The 27196-nt window shown below is 23.9% G+C and overlaps 1 protein-coding gene across 3 annotated transcripts in view; it reads right to left on the bottom strand.

Moving 5' to 3' along the window:
* The window catches only part of LOC136986413 (histone acetyltransferase KAT6B-like), a 122918-nt gene that overhangs the window by 80599 nt on the left and 15123 nt on the right, over positions 1-27196 (bottom strand). For all 3 annotated transcript variants that reach the window (XM_067283940.1, XM_067283939.1, XM_067283938.1), the window contains exons 5-11: positions 26317-26429; positions 25971-26052; positions 25107-25254; positions 24940-25002; positions 21651-22792; positions 14270-14364; positions 13983-14101 (exon numbers count right to left, since the gene is read on the bottom strand). In XM_067283940.1, coding sequence (XP_067140041.1) covers positions 13983-14101; positions 14270-14364; positions 21651-22792; positions 24940-25002; positions 25107-25254; positions 25971-26052; positions 26317-26429 — 1762 coding nt within the window. The remainder of the gene's footprint in view (positions 1-13982; positions 14102-14269; positions 14365-21650; positions 22793-24939; positions 25003-25106; positions 25255-25970; positions 26053-26316; positions 26430-27196) is intronic.

A 27196-nucleotide genomic window follows, 5' to 3' on the forward strand; every position in this document is an offset into this window, starting at 1 on the left:
TCTTCAAATTAATAAACTAGTAATTTAATGCTGCTTTGTGCTTTGATTGCTCTCTGCTGTTAGAGAACATTCTGCAATTTTTGGTATTCAGTTCAAATGAATAGAAAAGAATACATATCATTATACAAAATTTTATTACAACAATATATTACAATTTTAAGTTGGAAATAAGTTGTAAGGTAGGATGACAATTTTAATTAAAATTGTCATTCTACCTTACAAACTATATTTATAGTTATATTTAGTTATTCATGTTTTTTGTTTTTTGTTTTATGTCTGTTACATTAAATTTTGCAAGTTGATTTTATTAAATCTCAATAACTATCTCAACATTGCCTAGTTTACTAGTTGTTGGCATAATGGAATTGCATTCCACAAAATCATTATTTGTAATCTTGATGATTTTAATAAATAATTGAATTCATAAATACTTTATTAAATGATGATATAATTATAAAAACATTTTGAATTTTTAAAATCTTTAGTGACATCATACACTAATTTACTTGTGTGTCTAAAAGACTATTATAAAGCTAGAAAAACATATTTTTAACTGGTTGAATGTGAATGAGATCTTGAAACTATTGTAGTGTAACTGCAACAATTCTTTTCTATTCATTACTGGGATATTGATTAAGGGTTTTTTCTATTAGTTTCTTCCCTTTCTTCTAATTTGGTTAAGACTAATTGTTTTTGAAATTACATTTTTTAGAAATTTAATAAAATACTACTTTACCAGTATTAGATTTTCTGTTAGTTCTAATAAAAGTTTTTTTTTTTTTTGCTTTAAAACTCTGTATGGATTTTTCTCCTTTTTTTAATTCACAGTATTCAGAAGACTTTTCAAATTTAAACCTTTATCTCCTTTTTTATCTAACACTAGAAATCCGAAATATAAAAATGTGAGATTCAAATATAAACTAGATTAAACTAAACTAAATCACTTATCTCTTCTATTGTTAACTGTTTACAATCCTATGTCAATATAACTATCATTAATAAAGAAAAAATTATTTGATATTTTTTTGCAACTTGTAAAATAATTGATTGTTGTAAGAAAATTACTTAAAAAGTTACTTATAAATACTTGCATATAGAAGTATGAAAAAGTCTCTTCAACTAGGGTTAATTCCAAAAAATTTAGCTTGATTTTAATTCAAAAAGTATATAATGTAGCTGTCTTTTATCTAATGTAAAAACAATTTCAAAATTTATTGTAAACTAAAGATTTTGCATGTAAATAACTTTGAATTGAAAAATAAAGTAATACATATAATTCTACAAGTTAAATATTAATTCAATTTATCCATTTTAAAATGCCAAGAATTTTGTTATAGAAAGAAATTAATAAATATTTGGATTAGTTTTTTAGTATCATAATTGTTTAATAAATTCTAATATTTACTAAAAATTATTGTTTATAAAAAATTTACTTTTCAGTAAACAAAAACCTTTAACCCTTGTAAAAATGAATATATAAAAGATGTTGATCAAAAAAGGAACATGTCTCAGATAACAAATGAATATAAGATGTTATTTATTTATTAATGTCTGATAATTATGTTGTTGATTAAGACATTTATCTAATAAATTTAGACATTAGACAAATGTCTGCATCAACATGGTTATAATCATACAACCAGCTTTTCCATTCCAAGTTGAAAAAAAATCATGTCCCTGCTATTGAAGCCATGTTTTTGTAGTTGTTTTCACATCATCATTGCAATGGAATTGGATGCCAGATAAATGTTCTTTTAGATGAGGAAACAGGTAAAAATCACTGGGGACCAGATCCAGACTGTGGGTAGGATGTGTCAACTTACAGTCCTTTTTTGATCAACCCTCATAATTTTCTTCATAAATAAAAATCAACTATGGTACTTCTTAAGTGCACTCTTGCACATAATTATTAATGAAAAATCTTTTATATTTTTACTTATGATTTTAATATAGATATTCATTTCATGAATCTATTATATAAATTTGGTAGTAAATAAAAGAGTGTATATATTTGCTTTTAGGAGCTGCTATATTAAAATTTATTGGTGTCTATGACTCTCTGGATCCTTTGTGAGTATAAATTGACACAAAGATACAAATTAAATTATAGTAAATGATGATAAACAACCTATTATAAAATGGCAACCATATTATAATATTGCATTCATTCTTTTTAAAATAAATAGTCTCAAAATAATAAACAGACTGATTACATATTACCAGGTATGAAGTATTGTACATCATATGACAATGCAAAAAACAGTATTTTTGGATGATATCCAAATTTTAAAGCATCCAATGTTTTAAAATGTTCATATTTCCACAATGTTGATCTTTTGGAAGAATAATTACTTTTTTCCAGTTCTTTCAAAACATACATACATCAAATCAATCAGAATGATAATTGGAAGCAAAATAGATAATGGTAACACAATAATTTGGTGGTTCCAATACTATAATTAGTAGTTTTTTAAAATGCATTAGAGTGCATTTTTAATTAACTTGCATCAAGCATCATTTAAATTGCATTTGGCATCATTGTATACTTACAAGTGCAAATTATAAACTAAAAATTAAATCTAGGATTGATAACCATCATTATTGGCATCTAATATATATATTCCAATAAAAATTTCTATTTTGTAAAATTTAATGCAAATATAAGTATGTAGTAATAATTTTATGCTCTGAGATCTTATACCAATCTTTCCTAAACTTTTCTAGCTAAGAACTGACAGTTTCCAATATTTTTATTTAAGGTTTTCCTCAAATATATAAATACATCACACATATATGATAATTTTCATCATAAACCATAGTTATGATTGCTGAATAATATTAAGTAGTACAATAATTTATTTACATATTTTTAAAATTTTATCATCATCAAATTTATTTTCATAAATTATATGTAAATGAAGTGATTGAGATATATAATATTACACCTTCAACCATGAGATGCTTTGATGCAATACTATATGTAGGATATAGTCTACTTGTAATTTTTTTAATGTTTTTTTTCACATCAATAAATTTTGATTTAATTATTTGTCTCCAAACTTTTCCCCGGAAAATTTCTGCAAACACCCATGATTAATACTAATATATTCTTTACAAAAATTACATAACAAACAACAATGTTTATATTTATTGATACATACTGTTTTATTGTATTTCTCAGTACAGAACAAGTTGAAGAGCTATATAACTAAAAACAAAATTTATATAGACTATAAATCTGTTAAAACAAAACTACTTCATTACTGTAAAATTGCTGTGCAAAGTAAAGCAACAAAGTGCTATGATTTTAAGTTCTTCAAGTAAAAACTTAGTTGACATTTTGTAATATTAGAAAAGTTTAATACATCAAGTGATTGTAATTATAGGCAATGCTGAATAGAGGTACTTTAGAGATAATTTGGTTGCATTTGGACTGCTAAATTAGTTTAATGACACTTCAGGACATGCAGAAGAATTTCCAAAATACAAAACACCACTATAGAACTTTTGGTGCTACAAGTAACAAACATTTTATTTGTAAAAGACATTCATGCTATATAAAGACCTTAGTGATGCAAAGGTACTGCTCAATGTAGTCCCAATTCTGAAGGTGTTGAACAGTGTGCTTAGTGACAACTGTAACTGATAATAACTGATTCTCTGTGATGCTTCTGACATGCAGTGTTATAAATTTTTAGCTTTAAAGACAGTATAACATATCCTCAATAAGTCACACTTTTTATCTCCACAACCAAAAATGATATATATTAAGATCCAAAGCACTAAAAATATTGTAGTGATGAGTTTTGGTACTTTTTTTTTATATTTAAGGAGATGTTTTCCATGTCATGAAATTTTAATCATCTTGTTTGACATTTAAATGTAGAGCCTTCCTGAATAATGCCACCTCATAAAGCACTAATGAATACTTGTGAACATACCTTTCCCATAAATATTAAATAGAAAACCCTTCAATGTTTGTGAATTACTAAATGAATGATTTTGCATCACAAACATTGTTGACACCAAATCACATAATTTTCAAATTTGATTTAATGCCAATTTTGAAGGCAAACAAATGGTAGTACTAAATCCAGATTGATTATATATAAAAAAAAAATATACAAATAACTCTCAACTTAATTAATTCTCATTATTTACACTTGTTTAGAAATTTGTCAATATAAAAATCAATAAGAAACAACTAGCCAATGATGACAAAATCTTGAATATTGAACAATTATATTAATGCTTAGTAATTTTTAAAAATGACATTTAATAGAACTAAGTATGTTAATCTAATTGGATCTTTAGTAATTCAAAAACTTGCAACTTACTTTCAAGCATCCTTTTGAAGAAAAACAATAAACAATTTTAACCTTGTAATAAAAATAAATGCAGTCATTTATAACATGCTTAATAAAATGCTTAGACCTTTTATAAATAAACTAAAGTTAATTTTAAATATAATGATAAACTAATGCCCGTCTTTAAAGCATTGTTTTTAATTAATGAAATTATACATTTTTTTAGTATAAAAAAATCTCCAAAACTTGTTTCTAATAATACAAAAATAATAATTGTTAAAGACTGGAAAAAAAATAATTAAAAACTAAACAATTTCACATAAAATTAATTAGAAGTTAAGACACTACTAAAATTAGTTAACTAAAAAAATTAGCATGTCATCATAGCAAAAAATGAACAATGAGTAAAACATAAAAGACAAGCAAGCTAGTTTAAAGAACCTAGAAATTTTATTGAGAATAACTTGATTTTTATAAATTAATTATTATTTCTCTTATTTTAATGTTAAAATAATATGAATTTAATGTAATAAATACTTTAACATTTTGTTAGTTTTTTTATTCTACCATTTAAGTAATTTCATGATTCTGAATCATTTATATTCAATTTTTTTTAATTTAAGAAAACTGCACAATTTATCATGAAACCTAGCAGATAAACATTGTATATATTATATTAAAGGATAAATTATTCAGTTATTTGGAAAGACCTAATTTGCTGTAACATCAAATTAAGACACAACAGCCACATTTAAAATATAAACTTTAATATACATAAATATTTTAACAAACAATTAAATGTAAACTGTTACTATATTTTTAATAGATATTATTTCTTAATTCAGTCTATTGTCTTTCCTGTATCAATCATTTCTATACCAAATCAAAATTTCATATAAATTCTCATCCATCATTATTTATAATGTATGTTGTTTATTTAATCATTGAAATTTATGCAATTTAGAGTTCATTCAGCAATTTCTAATATATTTAAAATTTAACAATGCAAAATTTTATAAAATTTTAACATTATTAGTATAAATATTAATAATTCTATTTAAGTTCTTTTACAAAACATTACAAAATGGATTATTTTGTAATGTTTTAATAAACTAATAAAGTTTTTTTACAATGCATTACAACATAATCCTTTTAGTTGTATCATTTAAAAATCTTTCTAAAAAAATATAAAAACAACATATATAACTTGAGCATAAATTCTTCTTTATTAAACAATAATAATTAATATTAATAATTAAATATTAAAATTTAATTTAATTTATTCTGAAATATTTAAGAAAAATTGATATTTTAACCTCTATAATTCGTATTGAAAATAACTCATTTGACAGGTTTACTTAAAATTTTCTTCTGAGAGTGACTGACCTGAGCTAATTTTATGGATTTTTCTTTTTACTGTTTACATCCATTTTATATTTTCAAACATTCATATGCAAAGTTTTATAGATATTATCATGTTTTTTGCATCTTAATATATTCAATTGCCAGATTGATCAAATATATTATGATAATGTTTCCATAGTTCACCAGATCGTAAGTTCAAATTCTGCTTTGAGTATAGATATGTGATTGTTAGATTTTAGAATGGATTGTTGAAGGAAAAATCAAACAAAATATGCAAAAAATATTCAACAGAAATTATTCATATACAGTATAATCTTGCATATGCAAAGAAATACTAAAATTTTCTATAGATTTTTTGTTATCTATCAAAATTTTACAATAAAATAAATTTGAAGTAATTATGAAACTGAAAGTTCATAATTAAGTAACTTGTATATAAAAATCATTAAAAATTAAATCAATTTAGAGGATAATTATGATTTTCATGAACTTAAATCAAAATATAGTTCACAAGCAGTTTTTGCTCAAATTATTTTAAGGAATTATTATACAATAAAATGATTTTATAAATTTAACAGCAAAAATTTCTTTTTCAATAGTTAAAAGTTTTACTTGAAAATGATAAAAAGAATGAATAAATGTATGCAGCCCTGTTGTAGACAAGAATTATTATATTGAAATGGAGAACTTGATTAGAAAATGAGATAAATTTATGAAAAATGCTAGATGTTAAAATAAGACTGTTCTGCATATTTTTGCATTAAATAATCAATTGAACAACATTCAATCCCCGATTTAAGACAATCTATAGTTATTAGGACTTCTATACTGAAAACAAAAATCATTTTCTAGCCCAAGCAATCAATCACACTTATGTTTAAAATTTAATTGTTATATATGTTGAGTTATTCTTATATAGTGTATATTTTCTGAACATTATTCAAATTTAATTACAACTTGGGTGATAATGATGAAAATGAAATACACAAAACTGAAACTAGCCTTCTGTAGGGAGATGAGTTCATAATTATTCATTCTAATCTTAATTTTATAATAAAGTTAAAATGAATTAATAATAAATTAAATAAGAAAAAATTTACAATCAAAAATAAAATCAAAGTAGTTCTCAGGATAATTTCTAATGATTTTGAATGTACTTGTCCTCCTGTGTATTGTCACAAATATTCGTTATAATAAAATATCATAGCAATAATTAATTAATTGAAATATCATCTCTGTGTAAATAAATAGATTAATATGGCCAATAAGCAACCTCTTAACCTAACAAGTAATACAAGGTATGAGTCAACCTCCAATTGTAGTATATATGCCACAAATAAATAGTATTATATAGATTTATGTACAAGGCTATTGAGAGTTTACATGGGACCTGAGAGTAGTGAGCACCTTTTGCCTCTTAGCAGGCCACTTTAACCTTTTATTTTTTTTTTGAAGAAATAAATACATAAAATGTTTCTTTATTAATAAAAACAGAAAGTAAAATCTTTAAGACTGCTTACTTTAGTAAAAATAATATTAATTTTACAATGTAGCAATCAGTACAGGCCCCTTCAGTTTTCTCTGGACCAAGGAGAAACCCCCAACTTCCCCTTCTCAACAATCCTACTTATGTATATAATCTTGGAAACTGTTCTTTATTATCATAATTTTTTGCATTTCACTTATGATCAATTTGACTTACAACAGACATCATAGAACAGAACTTGGAAATTGAAAATCTTTCTATTCATATTATAATTTCAATAAGGATAAACAATAATAGGAATTAATATTAGTTTTATGCTATCACATAAAATCATTCTGTGGGCTTATCATACTGACACAATTTTCTGTGGAGTTTTTTATTCAATAATATACACTATCATCATTAATATGTTCAAACTGCATTTCAGGCCCTTTTGCCCCCTTCAGTTATACCTTATTTGAAATTTTAATTGAGTTAAAGGGCAAGAAGCATTAATAATGGAGATGCCATGGGTAAAATCTTTCCTTTTAAACTACATGTTTCTACACAAATGAAAGTAGCTAGAGAAATAGATCAACTTGACAAGAACAAATTCTTAATGAAGTTGCTAATGGAAAGTAATGGAGCACCTAAATGAACACCATCTTTAATTTATTAAAACTACAGTGATCTTATGATACATTCAATGGTTATTTGAGCCTCTTGGGCCCTTAAGATTGTTTTGGAGATTGTCACAGTGGTTATGATAATATCAATAATTGTAATGTAAAAAAAAATCTTCATTACTAATTGAAAATTTTATTATAAGGACAATATAATAAAATTTATTTTTGATTTTGACTTCTAGAACACAATATTTTTGAGAGACAAATATATAAACATTAGGTAAGCATTATACTTAGATAAATTTGAAAAATCTTTTAAAAAATAGAATTAACATGATTTGGTAATAAAGATAAATTTAGTTCAAATTTAAACTGAATGCTTTTAATTTCCTCACAGAACTGTGAACTTTTTCATGGAATATATTTTAATAATGGGCTTTTCAAAACGATTGTCAGAAATTGACAAATTTATTATGGCTACTGTGTAATTCACTAATCTATTGTTTTTCCTCCAATGTATTCAGAAAATGCCCAGTTTTTGTGATTCTGTGATGCCTATATTTCTGTGCTGTCAGTAAAAAAAACCAGTTTATCGACCCTTTTTCTTTGCTTAACAAATAATAACTGAATTAACATTTCTTGATATGTTGTCCAAATGACTTATGCCTCAACTAAATGAGGACAGAGCTGATTAACATTATGCAGTTGGATGGGATTACATCCCATTTTCACATGGAAGTGCAATAATTCTTGAACAACAACTTGCTGTAGCAATGGATCAGATGTGCAAGTGATGCTGAGCAGAATCTATGGCAACAGCCAACTTGTTCTCGATTTCATACCGTGCAAATGTTTTCTAGGGTTACATGAAGAATGCAGTTTACATCTGTCCTCTACCCCAGACCACTGACAAACTAAAAGTACGTATTATCAATATTATCTTAACTGTCACCAGTAACATGCTACAGTGTATAAGGCAAGAATTGGAATGTTGGATTGATATCAACAGGGTGACAAGAGAGGAGCATATGGAATCTTTGTAACACACTGGAAAAAAAATGAGTGTAATGGCAAATCAATATAAAATTTATTTTCCTATCTTTATAAGCATAAGTCACAGTGAAATTTATTAACCCTGACAATCCTTTTGAAAAGTCTTATACTTTGTTTCTTATTTATTTATTAAAATGTTAGCTATTTATTTTTGCATATTCTAGATTTTTTCTTATAGAATTGAATTTAAAATTTAATATGAATATAATCACTAACAACTTCTAAATAAGGTTATTTTTTTGTCATGTATAATTAGAGTTTTAGCAGTTACAAAGTACCACATGTCTCACTCACTAGACCTACTTTTTTTTATGAAACCACACTAGTAAACTGTTTACAAATTTATTAAACTTTATAAAGGTTTTTTTCCCTGGCCATCAATTTCTATACAAAATACAACTACTAAATACAGGTATACCAAGTTTCCGGTAACTGATGGTCCACCCATCTCCTTTAATCTGGATAAAATTACAAGGAACTTGAAATTCCTGCAGCCAAGATGGTGTTGTGCATAGGATATACTTATTTACACTGTTTTACATTTGTTTAGTGATACCACAATTTTTTGATATTCTTAGTTTATGTTGTTTAAATTTAATTCTAGCTATAGCTTCTAAGAGAGAGACATTTAATTTACATTTAATATTTATTTAAGTTTCTATCAGTCCTTGGTATGCTTTAGACACATGGGAGTGTATAATTAGAGGTGTGTTGATAACGAGTTATTATTATATTTGATCACAGTTGGTCCAGCAAAATGGTTAATTCAGTAAGGCTTTGGAACCAAGTGTGCTGGAAATTTGATGGTGTACCTGTATATTGTAATACTAAGCTAATATTACATCTCTTTAATTATTCTAAATTTAATTCATAATCATAGCCACTTTAACATACTACACTTTACATTTCAGCACAAAATATTTAGTGTATTTAACTGTAGCCCACTGAAGATTCATTTGATAAATTCATTAGCCTTTGGGAGATTGTAACTTCACATATAAGACACAGAGTAATTTTTTTAGCCCTGTTTTTGGACCTAAGTTGCATCTTATAATCCATAATATTTTCAAAAGATATTACTGTATTTTTTCCTTAGAAAATTTAATTTAAAAAGTTTTTGAATTAAATCTCAAAAATATTATTATTATTATATATCATTACTGTTATTTAGTAAATAAAATAAACTAATATTCATACACTTTATTCTTGCAATAAAAGGCTTTAATATAAATCTATAGAGTCTACAGGAAATCTACAGTAAAAGTAATTTTAAGTTATTGAAATTCATAAATATCAGATAAATAGGTTTAATACAAAAGTAGTTAATTGCTATAGATATATAAAATTGTTAGTTATCTGTAAAAATTACATAAAAATAAAAAAATAACATATAAAAGTTTTTAAAAAATAATAATGATAATACATTGAAATTCCATGTATTATCCATGTAAAGTCATGTAATCAATATTCCATAAACAATTTTAAAATAACTAATTCAATAAAATGTATCTCCAAGAAAGATTAAAATATGACCACTGTAGAAGTTTTAATACAGAACCTTTCTTCATGGATCAATTGGCTACATGCCAATATAAATTTAAGAATACAGATTTGTTCTGTTGACACCTAGTAATAGAAAGTTTCTTTATTTTTTACAGAATTCAAAAATAACTTTTTGTCATCTATAAATTTCGGGATATAAATGTTTTAAATAAAGCAAATAATTTATAAGGATAAGACTACTTTTAAATATTTTAATTGTAAAATACTTCATAAAACTTGAATTCTCAGCAACTTACAATTCTTTAGTATGATGAAATCATCTGAATCAGAATTTAATAATATACAATATGCATATTTAAATGCTAATGCAGCTATTTAATTTTTAATACTGACATTAGAAAACAAAAAATCATTAGAAATTTTTTATAATCCAGATTCATTAATAAAACAGTTTGATCATCAGTTAATATACTGCAAATATTTTAATCATTACTGTATATCTGTAATAATTGCCTCTATGGTTTTTAGCTGTCAACTGTCAAATGTAAATATTCACACTTCAGACCTTACTATGTGTTTTCAAATTGAAATTAATGGTTTGAAAATTAAAGCATTAATGTTACCAAAAGTTTGAGAAACTTATTTGTTGTTATTTCCAAAATTTAACATTAAAATATTTATTTCTAAAAAGTTTTGAAAAAATAATTTTAAAAATTTTAAACAATTTTAGACGAGGCATTGCTTATAAATTATTTGAACTTATCTTTAATAGAAAAACCTAGAAATGTTGAATTTTTTTATCATAAAAATTTAAGTTACAAGAAAACAACTTATCAAAACCTAACTTCTTTTTGAATATTTAATATAAGTTGAATTTTTAAAAATTTTCTGTTAAATGCTCTTGAAATCTCATAGAAATGTAGACTTTTAAGTTTTTAACTTGTTAAAATTAATATTTATACAGAAGTACCTACCAACAACAAACTTTTTTTTTGAACCAATTGAGTATTGTAACAAAGAAATATCTAACGATATATTAATTAGTTGAATATGTATTTATATAGGATTTTTTAAATTTATTCATATGTAATAAATTATTTTTCATATTAGGTAAAGCATACATTCATTTAGAAACTAACAAGATTTTGTTTTGTTATAACAATCACACACTATAATGTTCTTTAAAATTTTCTTAACTATATCATCAGCAAACATTTTCCTCTATTTTAGTTTGCCAGACCTTAGCTATCTAGATTTTTGATTTTGGGATTATATCATCCAGCACAGTTTAAACAAATCAATTTCAGTTCAGCAATTAAAAGAATTATACAAATGTAATAACCATGAATAAAAATATTCAGAAAAGTGAACTGTAGCACTGAAGAAAAATTGTTCATTATTTAAGAACAAAATACATACAAGTTTACAATGAATATCAATTACTGAATAAATTCTATTTATTTTTTTCTTTTTTATAAAATAGTTGTTTATTTAGTTCTTAAACAGAATAATACCTAATACATATTTTAAGATATCTATAATTTCATTATGTTATATGTAATATGTAGGCCTATAATTTATACATCTGTAAATACATACATATTTACAGATTAAATCTGTATAATTTATATGTACATACATACATGATGATGATAAACAACTTAAAAAGTGATGCTAGAAATGTCTGATTATCTATATAAAATATTTTTAAGATGCTTATAATTTAGAATAAAATAAAACTAAATATAATAATAATAGTAACGGGTGTAATTATGTTAAATTTTGTTAAAATAATTATTCACTTAGGAAAAATCAAAATAATTATCTATTAAATGAAAAAACAAATAATTTCATTATGATACAATTCTTTACAAAATTAAATATTTTATTCTAAACAAGAAAACAATAACTCCATAACCTGTTATATAATACCGTAATGCTAACAACTTAAAAACCTTCTTCAAGAAGTCAAATAAACATTATTTGACTTCTTGAAAAAGGTTGTAAATTTTTCTAAGTTGTTAGTGTTATATAAGAATTTTATTAAATTTATTAGAGAATTATTTCTATTTTTACATTAAAGAGATGATGAATAATTTTGTAATTGGAAAAAGTAATTGACTGATTAAATTTAAAACTTTAAAATCATAACTTATGTTCAGTTTACATTTATACCATCATTTTTCCAAATCATCAGTTGTTAAATAATAACTAGACTTTTTAAAATTTTTTTGAAGACATATAATAAAATATCAATTAAGCTATTCTGAAACACTGTAAATACAGTATAACCCATTTATTGTAATTACATATATTATAATTAGTCATTTAATGTTATCAAAATTAACATATCCCAAATATGTAAGTTATATATTATTATTATACTATTTTTTAATTGCTTTAACATGTTTTGTCATCAGAGTCAATAAAACTTCTACTAATTATAGTTTTACTCAATTACATTGCTTAATGTTATTACTATGGATGAATATGAAAGTGATTACAATAAGCAGATTCTACTGTATAAGCTTCTGCAAATTCAACATTGTTACAGTATCTCATGATACAATAAATAATAATAATGTAATTAAAATCAAATACAAACTATTAAAAAGAAAGAAAAAAAATACATGTATATGAAATTATAAATATATTTAAGAATATTAAAATGTAATATTTAAGAATAAATTTATGTATAATTTTATTATCCGACATTTGAAAAATTAAAAATGTACAAATCTGTAGGTTTATATATTATCTTACATATTTATAATAATTTACATTTAAAGGCTAATAACATTTTTAACAAAATGAAAATTTTTACAGAAAATTCTCTTATAAATAATTATCCATATATTATATATTAATGTGTTTAATATGCAATACTATAAATAATTTAAATGTACTTATTAAAACTTATTAACTGGCCAAAAGTATTTAATAACTTCTTATTTATATATAAAGTTCCATATAATAAGTTTACTGTTTATTATAGATTAATGATATAAAAATATAAAAAAATTTATATATTAAATTAAGATTATATTTGATATTTATTTAAAATTATGATATGAAATATGAATTCTGTAAAAAATATTGAATCATTTTTATAAAATGTTTTGTTTATAAAGATTTTTATTCTTTCACATCTGGAAGATATTTGTTAACACTATTTAAGGTTATATTTTAATACATGTATATAAAAGTCAATATATCAGTATCTGAAATTTTTTAAAGCACATATAATTTTAAAATAAGATCATATAGATCTTTATTTATTATCAATTTAAGTATTATAAAATGTTTATTGACATTAAATATTTATTAAAATTTTATGATTTCATTCTATTTTATTAAAGAAAACTGACTGAGTGAAAAGTGAGTTATACTCAATAGAGAATTCTACATTCTCAGAATTATTATTTTATTCCAGTACAAGTTGGGGATTTAGATAGCTTGAATATACAATATTCTGGTCTATTAAAATTTATGCCATTTAAATTCAAAAGAAACTCTTGGTGTTTTGAGATTTAAAATATTTAAATTGTCAATCTATTAAATTATTCATTTGTTTTTGTTTTGAAATTTGAATAAACATGTTGCATTTTCATTTTTAAAGTATTATAAATTAAACTGTTTAAATATTAAAATCTTTCAACAAACCTAGAATATTCCTGAGGATAAGGAGACGAATACCACGTCTGAATTTCATATTTTCCAAATTCAATCACAGTTGGATGTCTTGTTTGAACATCTGTTGGCAATATATTTTGTCCGATTACCTAAAAAAATATTAAGAAGTATAAATAAAAACATTCATAATTTTGGTTTAGAAAAATTAAAAATTCAATAACACTCCACAAAGTTTTTAATATTAATTAAATTTTTGTAGAATTTTCAAAAATTAAAAAAAGTCAAGACTAATTAAATCCTTCCATAAATAAACTTACTTTCATAGCAGCTTCCTGAGCCTTTCTAAATAATAAAATATCTTTTTCACTCACTCCCCGTAATTGTTGTTTTGGTGGAAGAGAGAATAAATCATCTAATTAGAAAAATAAATCATACTTTATAATATTCTTCACATACAATTTACATGTTAATTTCAAAATAAAAATTTATTATCCTATTACCTATGATGTGAAATTTATTATTACTGATTAATAATTTAATATACAATTTTTTTTATTTCCTAAAATATAACAGACATTAGAAAATTAAGGAATATAAATTTAAATTACATTAACTCATAAAATTTACACATAATAGTGATAAATTACAATTACATAAATTAAGAGAAATCATTTATGTTTTAATAATCATTAAAAATTATATAATTAAAAAATTTTATATTAGTAGACTTATATTTAATAAATATAAATTTCTATTAACATTTTCGATAATCTATTGTACAGCTTTATAGAAACACCACACAAATAATACAAATTAAAATAAACTATAATTATAATATTAATGATAAATTAATACAATTAAGACAACTAAGAAGTATTTTCCATTCTAAAATTTTTGAATCCAGAATCAATTTAAAGCAATAAATACTATAACTTTATCTACTAAGTGTTGACAATTTTATGTTATTTGTTATTCTAGTCTATTTTCAAATCATAAATAAATCATTGGTTTACAAATGTGGGTCATAACCCCAGGGAATCACAAGATGATCCTTATTATGCCACAAAAGTGAGAGAAAGAACTTTCCAAGCATTCAATATAAAGAGTAAATAAACCTAAATGAGTGGATATATTTGTTCAGCACAGCATTTACATGATGAACATTTAATGTGCCTTTGATAGTTAAAACAACCAACACAGAAGGCAACAATGTAAATCATTTTATCTTTAAAATAAGAAACTTTTTTTATTTAAATATCAACAGTCAAATACTTGCATAATACTATATATACTTTAAAAATATTCTACAGCATTATAAGAGAAAATGATTTTTGATTATAATTATTATATTGACTATTAATTGAATTAACTTTAAATTACACAAAATATATACAGGTATATTATAATTAATTTCATAACTTCATTTCTGTATATCATTTCAGTTTGAAAAATACAAAAAATAAACTTTGTCCTTGAAATAATTCTGTTATATTCATTAAGTATTTTCTAACCTGTTAAATGAAAGAAGCAATAACCTAATTCAAGGTTTGCATAATCATAGATTTTTCTTTTTCACTTTATTATTCTGAACAAACAAAAACTGAATAACCTTAAAGAGAATGAAATATAAATTTATTAATCTTGTTTAGCTTGTAAAATTACACCAAAAACAATTAACTGATACAATAAATATTGTTGTTAATCATAATTTATTCTACAAATCACTGAGTAGTTTAAAATAAGTAATTTTGATTTGACACAACATAACAGCAATTTCTGCATTGAAACAGCAATTTTCTATATAACTAAATGTTATTGACTCTGCAAGTTGATCAGAGTTACACTTTATTGCAAAATAAAAAGAAATTTCTAGTATTATTAGAATTTCACATAAAAAATAAAATAATTTTATTGTTTTAATATTATTTCTACAATTAAATGTTTTATTGAAATAATATTGAGGTTATTATTTAACAATTCTTGTCATTAATATTTATCATGCATTTATATATATATAATTTTTTAAAAATAGGTCATATTCAAACAATTTATTTTACTTACTTTTAAATTAAAGGTTTTTTTAAATTTTCTTATGCAATTTTACATATAACTTGTTTGTTCGTTTATATTTTATTTTATGACTTATGAAATAAAAAAGGGATATATCTGTTAAATCAACTCAAGCCAACTACTATTCATTTCATGCTAAATGTAATGTGTAATCTAAATAAATACTTGATACTTAAAATAATGCTGTTCTATTATTTATCTTACTAATATATTTTTAGAAATTTTCTCTACCATTTTTCGAATGCAGAACTTTTTCACCTCATTATTATATATATTTTTTTAAATTTTATATATATATATCATATTTAAATTTGTCAATTCTTGCTAACCTTTCATTTAATTTAAACAATGTTCTTAAAATTATTCAGAAATTATTGCAAAAGGTATAATTTTCTGTAACAATACAACAAACTTTTTTTAACTCCTACAGGAAAACAATAACAATTATCTACACAATGCTGCATGACTTGTGCTTCTTCAACAGCTGCTTAACGAGTAATAAATTCTTTTAAAAGAAGACTAATAAAAATAATGTAATTAGTCTCAACTGAACTTTAGTGTTTCAGGAGTAGCATATCTTTTCAATGCATTAAACACATGACAAAGTTATTTTATGTAAACTGTGAATATTTTTATAATGACTCTTTCCTAGGATAATTTATTATTAATGAACGGAACATGTAATTCAATTAATAAAACTAATTTTAGTGCTATAAATTCTATTAAAAAAAACACATAAACACCTATTCTTGGAAAAGTAGAACAAATAAACCTATTGGAATGATGGAATACAGAAAATTAAGTAGCTTTCAGTTCTGATATTACCACATCAACTTACAGTAATTATTAATAAAGAATATTTATTAATATGAAATTCCATTTAAGTTTCTACAAAATCTCATTTCTTTTTTTTCTCTTTTTCTTATAAAATTGAAATAAAATTGTAAAATGGAATTTTTATATAAAGTAGATGAAATTTTGACAATTCAGAATACATAACAATCTTTTATTTTAATTTACAAAACTTCAAAAAAACTTCATAAATGCAAAATAGAGCATAATAAATTTAAATAGTACTGTACACATTCAAGTTAATATTTTTTTTTATAATGAAATTATATATAAGTAGTTATATAAATTTTGTATAGTATCTGATGTATCGAAATATAATAAAATTTAATGAGGCATTATAATGTTAAACAGGTCATTATAACTTCAAATAAAAAACTCATAACTCAACTCAAATCAGTTTTGAGTTTAAAACTTTTAAAAAGGTTAAATATAACTTCATACTGAATATTTTACATTAACGTAATACATTAAAATGAATTTTAATTTATATGCCTAAAAAAATTTAATTGAAAAATTGAAAATACAAATTGAATAAAAATTAATAATTCAAATTTGTTCTTAACATCTTATGAATATATTTAACAGCTAATATTATTTTTCTAAATATAATCAGATTTCAAATTTTTTGGATAATCAAGAAACTGAATTCTTGTAACAGTAAGATTTTATCTTGAACTTTTTAAAATATAAATTAAAATTATATAAATACAAATAGTATCCTATAAACTAGAGTACAACTTTATAAATAAGATGGTTTAAAAATATATACGGTTTTGATTGTGTAAAAAATGTTCATAAATCAAAACATATATAAATCGTATTTAAAATAAATTACATTATGATAACTAATATCTTATTGAAAAGTACATTTATAGTAAGTTAATGACGTGTACAAATTCAAATAAAATACTATTAATTACAAATGCAGTATTAAGATTTTATTTTATTCTCAGTTCTTTTTTTATTTGAACCTTTATGAATTCTGGATATATAAAATTTCAAATGAATTAAATAAAATGAAATTCTAAATTGCTTTTATTAGAGTTTATGAATATATGTGAGTTTAAATTGTTAAAAATAAATAAGAGTTTTCTATTCAAGTAAGGTTAATAACCTTAAATAGAATTTTAGAAATCAAAAATATATAAATGAACATTTTTTATAAAGTCAAATCTATAGTCATCCCATTTAAGTTAAAGTAATATTTAAAAGTAGAATAAATGTAAATTTCATAAGTTATTCAAAAACATCATTATTTTATTTTATATCTTTTAAAACTGGATGTATAATTAATTCTTTGTGATGTCAAGATATAAATTTTATTCGCACATAATCCCTCTAGATTTCTAAAAATAACCTTTTGCTAGAGTAATCAATAACGCCAAATGCTAAAACATCATATGTCTAATAATATTTTACAGTGAGAGGGAAAGATATAGACGGGAAAAAATCAACCTTATAATAAAAAAAATAAAAAATAAAAAAAAATATTCCAGATAGAATGAACTTGACACCAATGAATGTGGTCAACTTCAATAGAACGAACGATAACCGTTTTCGTGAGAGGGAACATTGGGGTGAGAAACAGCAAAATGAGGGCATAGTTTATAGCGCAGATGTCGCAATATCCCTTTTTTCGACCCCCCTTCCCTCGGGCACCTGGGGTTGTTAGTTGTGCTAGTTGAAGCCGATGTGCAGCTGCCCTGGCCAGACTGACTCATTGCCAATTCGGGGCACGCTTTTCTGTAAAGCGGCTGGAAGATCGTAATGATATGCTCCGTCGTGATTCTTGGCTGTTCCTCTACGGCGCAAACCCAACGCTAACGGAGATGTCACGATGCACGTGGCTTAAAAATACATCCGAACAGGAAGTGAAAATGATTTTTACTGAACGAAACTCTAACTCCTTCGTATAAACAAACCTCGTAAGTCGATAATAAAAAATTGCCACGTCCTTTTCGCCGACAAACATCTGCTCCGTGGCGAGTTTGAGCAACGTGACCGGTTCATCACCAGTTTATGGTACGAGAACCGAGTAATTTGTTGTAGATATCGTATCATCTAACGCTTCAACAGTAAGGAAAAAAAAAGTTTCCTAAACGGTATTTATCATTAAACATTGGCGAATATATTCGCTAAACGGGCGAAACACGTGTCCTATGATTTAGCAAAAGCTAGCCCGTTTCGTTAAAACATTTCTTACAAGATAAGGGATTATATACGTAATTTTTCTACTGCTGAGAATATGACAGATGCGCATCTGGAATACATTAAAAGTAAAAAATAAAAAATGAAAAAATGTAACATTTTTCTTCGTTTAGTACATGTACTTTTCCAATTGCGACTCGTCAACAAACAACAGTTGGCGTAGTACAGAGTGTACAGGGAGGTTTACCCACCGTAAAAAGACTACCCAGGGGACAAAGGAAACCCCGCGGACCCAGACAGCAGGTGGTGCCCACCGTTCACTAAACATCCGCAAACAGTATTCCCAATTATTCTGATACAACTACAGGGGTGGTACTAGGGGGCTGTCATATTTATGATCCCAGTAACAAATGTGTGAGTCAGGATTTCCGGATAGTCATCCAGCAAGCGTTAATGTTTGTCAGAGAGAGGGAGAGGGGGGAAAAATAATAATAAAAAAAATACTTCAACTATCCTACCGTATCTAAATATCGTGAAATAATGTTGTAAACCCACCTACAACTCATTGTAGATCGAGATTTAGGACAATGCCTGATAATTGGCAACCGTAGGACGGCCATAGAAAATTTTCTCACATTAACATTCAAGTACAGTACGAGCCGAGATTACGTGAGGAAGTAATACATTTCTCGAGTATAGTAATTATGACGATGACGATGATGATGATTTTCAAAAATTACTCAATTTGTCACTGCGTCTAGGTTATAAAAGTCTATTTAAGTACGTAAATAATTAATTAAAACATATAATATCAATAAACATATGTTTTTATTGCCCCCACACACATTAAATCTATCTAATTTGCAATAAAAATAACGGTTAAAATATTTAAAAATCGGAAGTTCTAGCGACGCGATTAAATTTGATAAGTAATTGTTTCATGGCAAAGTCACTAAAAAACAATATTGTTTAACTTCAAAAAAAAATAGTAAAAAGTAGAGAGAGAGAGGAGGAAAAAAAGGATTGAAAATCTTATTTTCCACTTAAATGTCTGCAAACCATCTCTGGATATAATGATGTTCTTCACAAAATTCATTTATCACGTATACTCATCTAAAAGTCGATGACTCAGCGAGAGTCGCATCGCTAAACTTTCAAGGATCTTTGCCTAAAAACATTTTCCTCTATTTGTTGTCATTTGATTATCTACTGATGTGTTGCTACCTTGCTAAAATTACCTCTTGCAATATCTCTGAATAATAATAATAATAATAATTGAAAATACTTATCAATAACAGATCTTAATTATCCTAATGGAATGAAAATTCGGTTGGGATGGTGATTTTATTAAATTTCTATCTGTTAAATGGCGACTCTGTTCTTTCTAGGTCTATACTAGACAATTCAATTGGCGAAGATCTGTTCTGAATATTATTGTCACCATTGCATGTCTCCAAATGGAAGATTAGAATTTTTACTTGTAAAAATGATTTTTTTCCCTCATTTTTTTTTTCTTAGAAAGTAACTACTTATTAAATTTAAATGTCTTAAGATATTATTTTATAAATTGAAAGGTATATTTAAGCACTTGCCAAATTAAAAAAAGCACAATTAATACAAATTATAGTAAAAATTAATTGTAAACTTAGCAAAATCTTTATTTAAATCAAATTCTAATTTAAGCCAAAATTCAGAATTTAAAATTACATAATGAAATATAATTTTACACTTTTTCTTAAATTTTCATGAAAAAATTGAAGTTTAAAAATAAAATTAATGATAACAAAAACAAAATAATTAACAATATCTATATTGTGAAAAACTATAAACAATTTACATGTTAATACTAATACTGCACTTTGTTTTTATGCATTAATAATTTTTAATTTTCCATTTCATATTGAAATTATTTTTGATGAACAATTTCTTTAATAACCAAAAACTCTACTTTAATTGTAAAATCCTTTAAAATGATGATAGCTTCTGTTAATGATTAATTTAATAAATTATTTACAAATTAAACAATTTTTTGCTTGTACCAAATGCATTTATTTTGAAAGCAGTCTTTAAGATATTGAAAATAAGTGTGAATGCATTTTTGTAGCACTTAAAATAATTACTTTTATCTTACCAAAAATTTCAAAATTACCAGACCAACTGTTTGAATTCATATGCTTTTTGAAATTTTCTAACTATTTTCTAAAACATATATTTAAACGTATTTAATAAATTAAATACATTTAAAGAAATTTATTTTCCGTAATATACTTTTTTTTTATCTAACAACAATAACAACACACACACACATCCTATACTAATGTTATAATGTTAATATTGATCTAATCAAGTATATGAAAATATAGATAAATGCATATTTACAAATAAATTTTTAACATTTTAAATTTTATTAATCTAATAATTAAACACTGATTAAATAAATTTTTTAAACCAGAATTTTAACTATAAATAAATTCATAGAAAATACTTACAATAAAACATTATATATACTTATCATATAATTTTACAATTTTAAAATTGGTTTTTTTCATTAATTCACACATAATGAAATGTTTCAGTAATAAATTATAATAACTTAAATAGCAAATAAAAGTGTAATTATGAACTTACCATAAAATCTATAACATTTTTTCATCTTTTTGTAGGATGTATCCATTGAAGGATTTGACAAAACAGAATCAGTATTTGCATTTGACACAGCTGGCAAATGATTTGATGATGAGTGTAATGGACTTAGATTCGAAGCTGCCTGAATAGGTGAAGAAGATTTCTTTTGTGGTCCTTGAGATGATGTTGGTGTAGCAGAAAACTGTGAGGAAGGATGCACATTAAGTTGTGTGGTGTTAATTGTATTTTCTTCTTTGGGAGGATTTCCTGACGTCATGGATTTTGTCTTTTCAGTCAAAGGCTGTACCATTGTTGTTTGAGGTATGCCTTTTTTGGCTCCTTGAGAAAGACCAGATGACACTGTAACTATATCACTAACACTGTCCGTGGACAGAGCTTTCCGCAACCGTTTTGGAGGAGCATAGTTGGGTGCAGTCGTTTTATCACGTTTTCGAGAATCACTAGGTGTAGTATAAAGATGAGAAAGTCCATCGAAAAGACTCTTTAACTGTCCACTACCTCCATGTTTCAATGAAGATTCTGATAATGACGTAGACGCTGATGAAGAAGAAGAAGTACTTGATGATGACATTGATGATATGAAAGAAGGTGGACTAAGCCTTAATAATGACTGATTATTTAATCCACATGATGAAGATATGGATAATTGGCACAGTTCTTGAGATTTATTGTTAGTTGTAGAGATTTTGATATTTGCAATATCTTTTTCTGGTAACAATTGTCCATTTTTTCGCCTTAATGTTTGATCTTCAGGTTTTTGGATAGATTGTTGATGATTGATACTGGCCACCGAAGTTGATGGTTCATCAGTGCTAACAACTCTACTCTTTCTTTTGTTAGATGGAGTGAAAAATTTACTGAGGCCATCAATTAGACCCTTTGGTTTGCAAGGAAGTGATGAATTATTTAATATTACTGATATTTGGTTTGGCATTTCATTATTGGATACATCATTTATGGAATCTTTACTATCAGAAAGTTTTATTCCATCATCAGTGGAAGATTGAGAAGATGAAGAAAATGGTGTAGTACCATTACAAGGAACATTTGATGATATTTGTTCTTCTTCTGATTTTCTTTTATCACCACTAACTTGCTTCTGTGAAATTCGGGAACCAGATGGTCTGAAAATAAGATAATTGAATTGAATAATTTTTCTTAACTGAACCTATAAAAATAATTTAAGAATATTTTCTTTTTACACAGTACTGGACCAAATGTCCAGCAAGCTTTGGACCAGAAGAGGTTGATTTCTAGATTTTCTGGTACTGTTGACAAAGTCTAAATTTATACTTAAAATATAAAATAAAAAGTAAAAACCTAAAGAACAAAACTATTTTTAACACATCATATGCCAGTAGCCACACCAGAACTGGTGTTGTGCAATATATACTGTACACCATGGAAAACAAAACAAAGTAGCCACATGGCAAACTACAGTGGTACTGCAGCCTGCCAAATTCAAAACAAGCCAATTTCTGGTCCAGTACTGAATGAATTTCAGTTCTTACTTTAAGCTGCTAATTATAAAATATAATTAATAAAAACACATTTAATCTTTTACAACTATATAATCTGAAACAAGTAAATTAAAACTTTGATATAAAAATATATGAATATGGTATTTTGAGATTAAAGTTTTAATTTCTGTGTCCAATGGGATTCTCTTAGAAATTATTGATCAATCAAAAATTTCTAAAAGAAATTAATCAGAATTACCATAATTTGTATATTTTACTATATCATAAAGATTTGATTTATTAAAATTGGGGCAATTTCTTAGAAAAGCTAACCTACTTTGAACTATTTATAAGTATATATTTTGCTAAAAATTTTAAATGAATTAAACAGCTTTTAAAAATAATTTCTCTCTTTGAAAATGTTTAATTTTTGTTTGATGTGTAAATTTTGACAAGCAAAAAATATATCTTTTTTTCAAGTTTAAAAATATAAACTTTTTCTTTAAATATTTACTTCAATTAGTAATATTTAAATGCAATTCACTTTTTTAATGGATAAATACTTATTAACTGTGGTTGTGAAATAATAATAATTATAATAATAATAATAACAACATAATAATAACAATTATAGACACTAAACATATCTACAATTAAAAACAGATTATTTATTGCAAATAAATTTTGTTATTTAATCATTATTAACCTGATTGAGTAAATTACTTTTGAATTAAAGAGATAATTTTAATCAATGAAATTTATTTTATTTCATTATAATTTTATCATTTTGTTTTAGTAATTTTTTTTAAATTTTGAATTAAATTTTAACTACCTTAAGAGTTTGTAATTTTTTTATTATCTAAATTAAATTATATTTGTTTAACATTTTAAACAAAATTTTAATCAATTTATATCCAATTCTAGCTTAACTATTTGAAAATTTTAAAATTAATTTTTGTATTTATTAATGTATCTATTCAATTTATTGTTAAACATTAACTTTTTAGATTTTTACATCTTTTTTTTTATTTACATATTTTTTAGTGAAAAAGAAATATTTTAAATATATTAAATAATTTGGTTTCTTAGTATTTGATTTTTATAATTGCTGAATTGTTTTTTCTTAGTTTTATACAAAAATTACATTTCTAATTTATATATATTATCCTATTTATTGTTCATTTGCTATTACACTTTACAAATTTCATTTACTTTTTAATTGTAAATTAGAATGTAGTCCAAATTATTAACGTTCCTTAACTGTTATTTATCCATTCAATTATTATGTAGATTAAATAGGCATATATTTATTTTTGATGTGTGATAATTAGCTTTATAACAAGGAATCTATTATTGAGTTTCTTGTTTACTTCAAAATTCAAGAATAATTCACAAAGATATTTTTTAAAAATTTCTTTAAATACATACAGAAATTGATTATAATTGTAAATAACAAAACTGAAGTTTTTATAGTCTTCATTTTGCATATTTATAAATAAATTTATTAGAAAGAGAGAATAATAATAGTATATATTCAACTGATTACAGTTTATAATTATCATTAGACATTTAATATCTATCTAAGAGTCCTGAATTAAACACACAAAAAAACTTAATTAAAATTGATTAAATAATTAAAATTTCACTTTTATTAGATATTCTATCAATTTAGTTAGAAATTATTTGTATTTCTTAAACACGATCATGCATAATTAGACATTATATTATCCTAATGAAATATTTCATCATTATATACATAAGTTTATACTGTGTAAAGTTAGCATGATAAATAAGTAAATTATCATTCTAACCTTTGGTGTGTGGAATTTTTGAAATCACTATGAGTTTGATCACAGATAGAGAGAGGATGTAATCTGTAAGAGTAAATTCAGGATTATTATTATTATTTTAAAGTTCTCTGAATATTTAATTTTAAAAATACAATTAAATTATCTACAACTAATAAACTCATACTAACCCTTTACATGAGGATGTTCCTAAATTTAGTTTGCTATTGCTGCGTTTTTTGTAGCGTTGCTTCACACTGACTGCCATTTCATGGACATATTTTGACCGTTTCTTTTTTAATCTATTTCTTTTCACACAAGACTTACAACTCCAATAACCTAAAATGTAAAATATACAAAAGTTATTTTCTAATATACTGGAAGTTAATTTCATATTTATTCCAAAATATATATATATATATATAATAAAAATAATCTATTCAGCACTAAAACAATTTTTAATATTAATTTTTAATATTAGAAGAATTCATTTGCATGTTTAAAAATAAATATATTCAAATATTTATATGTAAAATTTTATAAATCTTACAAATAAAAATTATTCAATTCAAATGTTAGATATTTAATATTTATATACTGTAACTAATATCCAGAAATTAAAACAAATGAGTAAAAGTTAATCTTCAGTCATTATCCATTAATTAAAAATTATTATTTACATAAATATTTTATAAAGAAATTAAAAATTTATTTTAATAAAACTATTATTTAATTTCTGAAAATGACATTTGAAGCTTTTGTTATAATACAGAAAGTAACAGTTTATAATTATGCTTTCTTTTATGTACTATTAAATGTATTTCTATAATGTTATGAGTCAAAATCTTTTGGAATGAAATCCTGATGGAAATAATATTAATTCTGAAACCAAATTTAATGCTAAAGTAATCTAATCTCTTATTTAACAATGTAACAGATTCTTTAGAATGAAAGCATAATGCTTTGCCCATCATCCAAATCCATGGATCAAAAGTTATCAATATGACATATTTCATTTGTAATATCTTATTCAGTTTGACTTATAAATTAATTACCTTTTGGCATTTTAGTCAAAGGTGGCTTTAAGCAACCCATATGAAACCCTTGATCACAGGCATCACAGAACAACAAGTTTTCCTATAATAAAGATATATAATATATTAATCAATCATGTTTAAAATACTACAATCAATAGGAAAATGGATGAAAGTGATTACTTCAAATTATTTACAAAACAGTTTATAATTTATTATTGATGAATGTATATTAATGTTTATGTGATAATTTGTTCAAAAATAAAATTTTATTTGTAACTTAAAAACAAAATATCTATTTTACATATTTTAGTAACATATAAATAGTATTTATAAATAACATTAAGAATAATTCTAAATTACTCACAGCTTGATCCCTTCTGTGACAAAATGTGCAAGTTTTGCATTCAATACATTGCCACCTTGTATTCTGTATCTGAGCTGTCAGCTCAGCTGAATATTTTAAACAGGAAGGATGGCCTAAAAAAAATAGTATTATTATTATTAGCAATTCTCAGAAAAAAAGAAACAAAATTTTAAAACATCAAGTACTAAAGATTTTATATAAATATATATGTATATATGTACTTATGATTATTGATTACACTTACATCTTTTTATACTTAGATACCATTTTTTTTTACATATAAACTTGCTTTTATATTATTGTTATTATTTTATTTAATACTCCATTCTGGATTAATATTTGAACAACCATTTTAGCCATATGTTACAGTTATGAATTATGTATTTATTGTATGCATCACATAACAGCAGATATTCATATAATCACTGAAGTAGAAAGATCACCTAGAACATTCATAATAAATACTTTTTGACATCTGCCTTTTAGAATAAGTGGTGTTAATTTTGCAAATCTCATGTAAATAAAAAATTTATAATGGATGTAAAATTTGAATTGTTAATATAAGCAATCAACAAATGCAGAATTCATTTAAAATATTTTAAAATAATCTATTTCTATCTTTACATTAAATTAATAAATAATTTAAAATTCTTTATTTTTTTTTCTTTTTTATTTACATATTTTATAATTTAGATATGATTAAAATTTTTGTGCATTCATTACTGTTCTACATTCTTTTGCTTAAACTAAAAAAAAATATGTAAAATTATATTATTTGTGTGTTTATTTTTTTTTCTTAATATGCACCATCATACAAAAACATTAATAATTAATAAAATCAATTAATTATCAAGTAATTACTCATTTATTTTAAAAAAAT

This window comes from Centruroides vittatus, unplaced genomic scaffold (assembly GCF_030686945.1).
Source record: "Centruroides vittatus isolate TY-2023 unplaced genomic scaffold, ASM3068694v2 scaffold_1015, whole genome shotgun sequence".
Lineage (NCBI taxonomy): Eukaryota > Metazoa > Arthropoda > Arachnida > Scorpiones > Buthidae > Centruroides > Centruroides vittatus.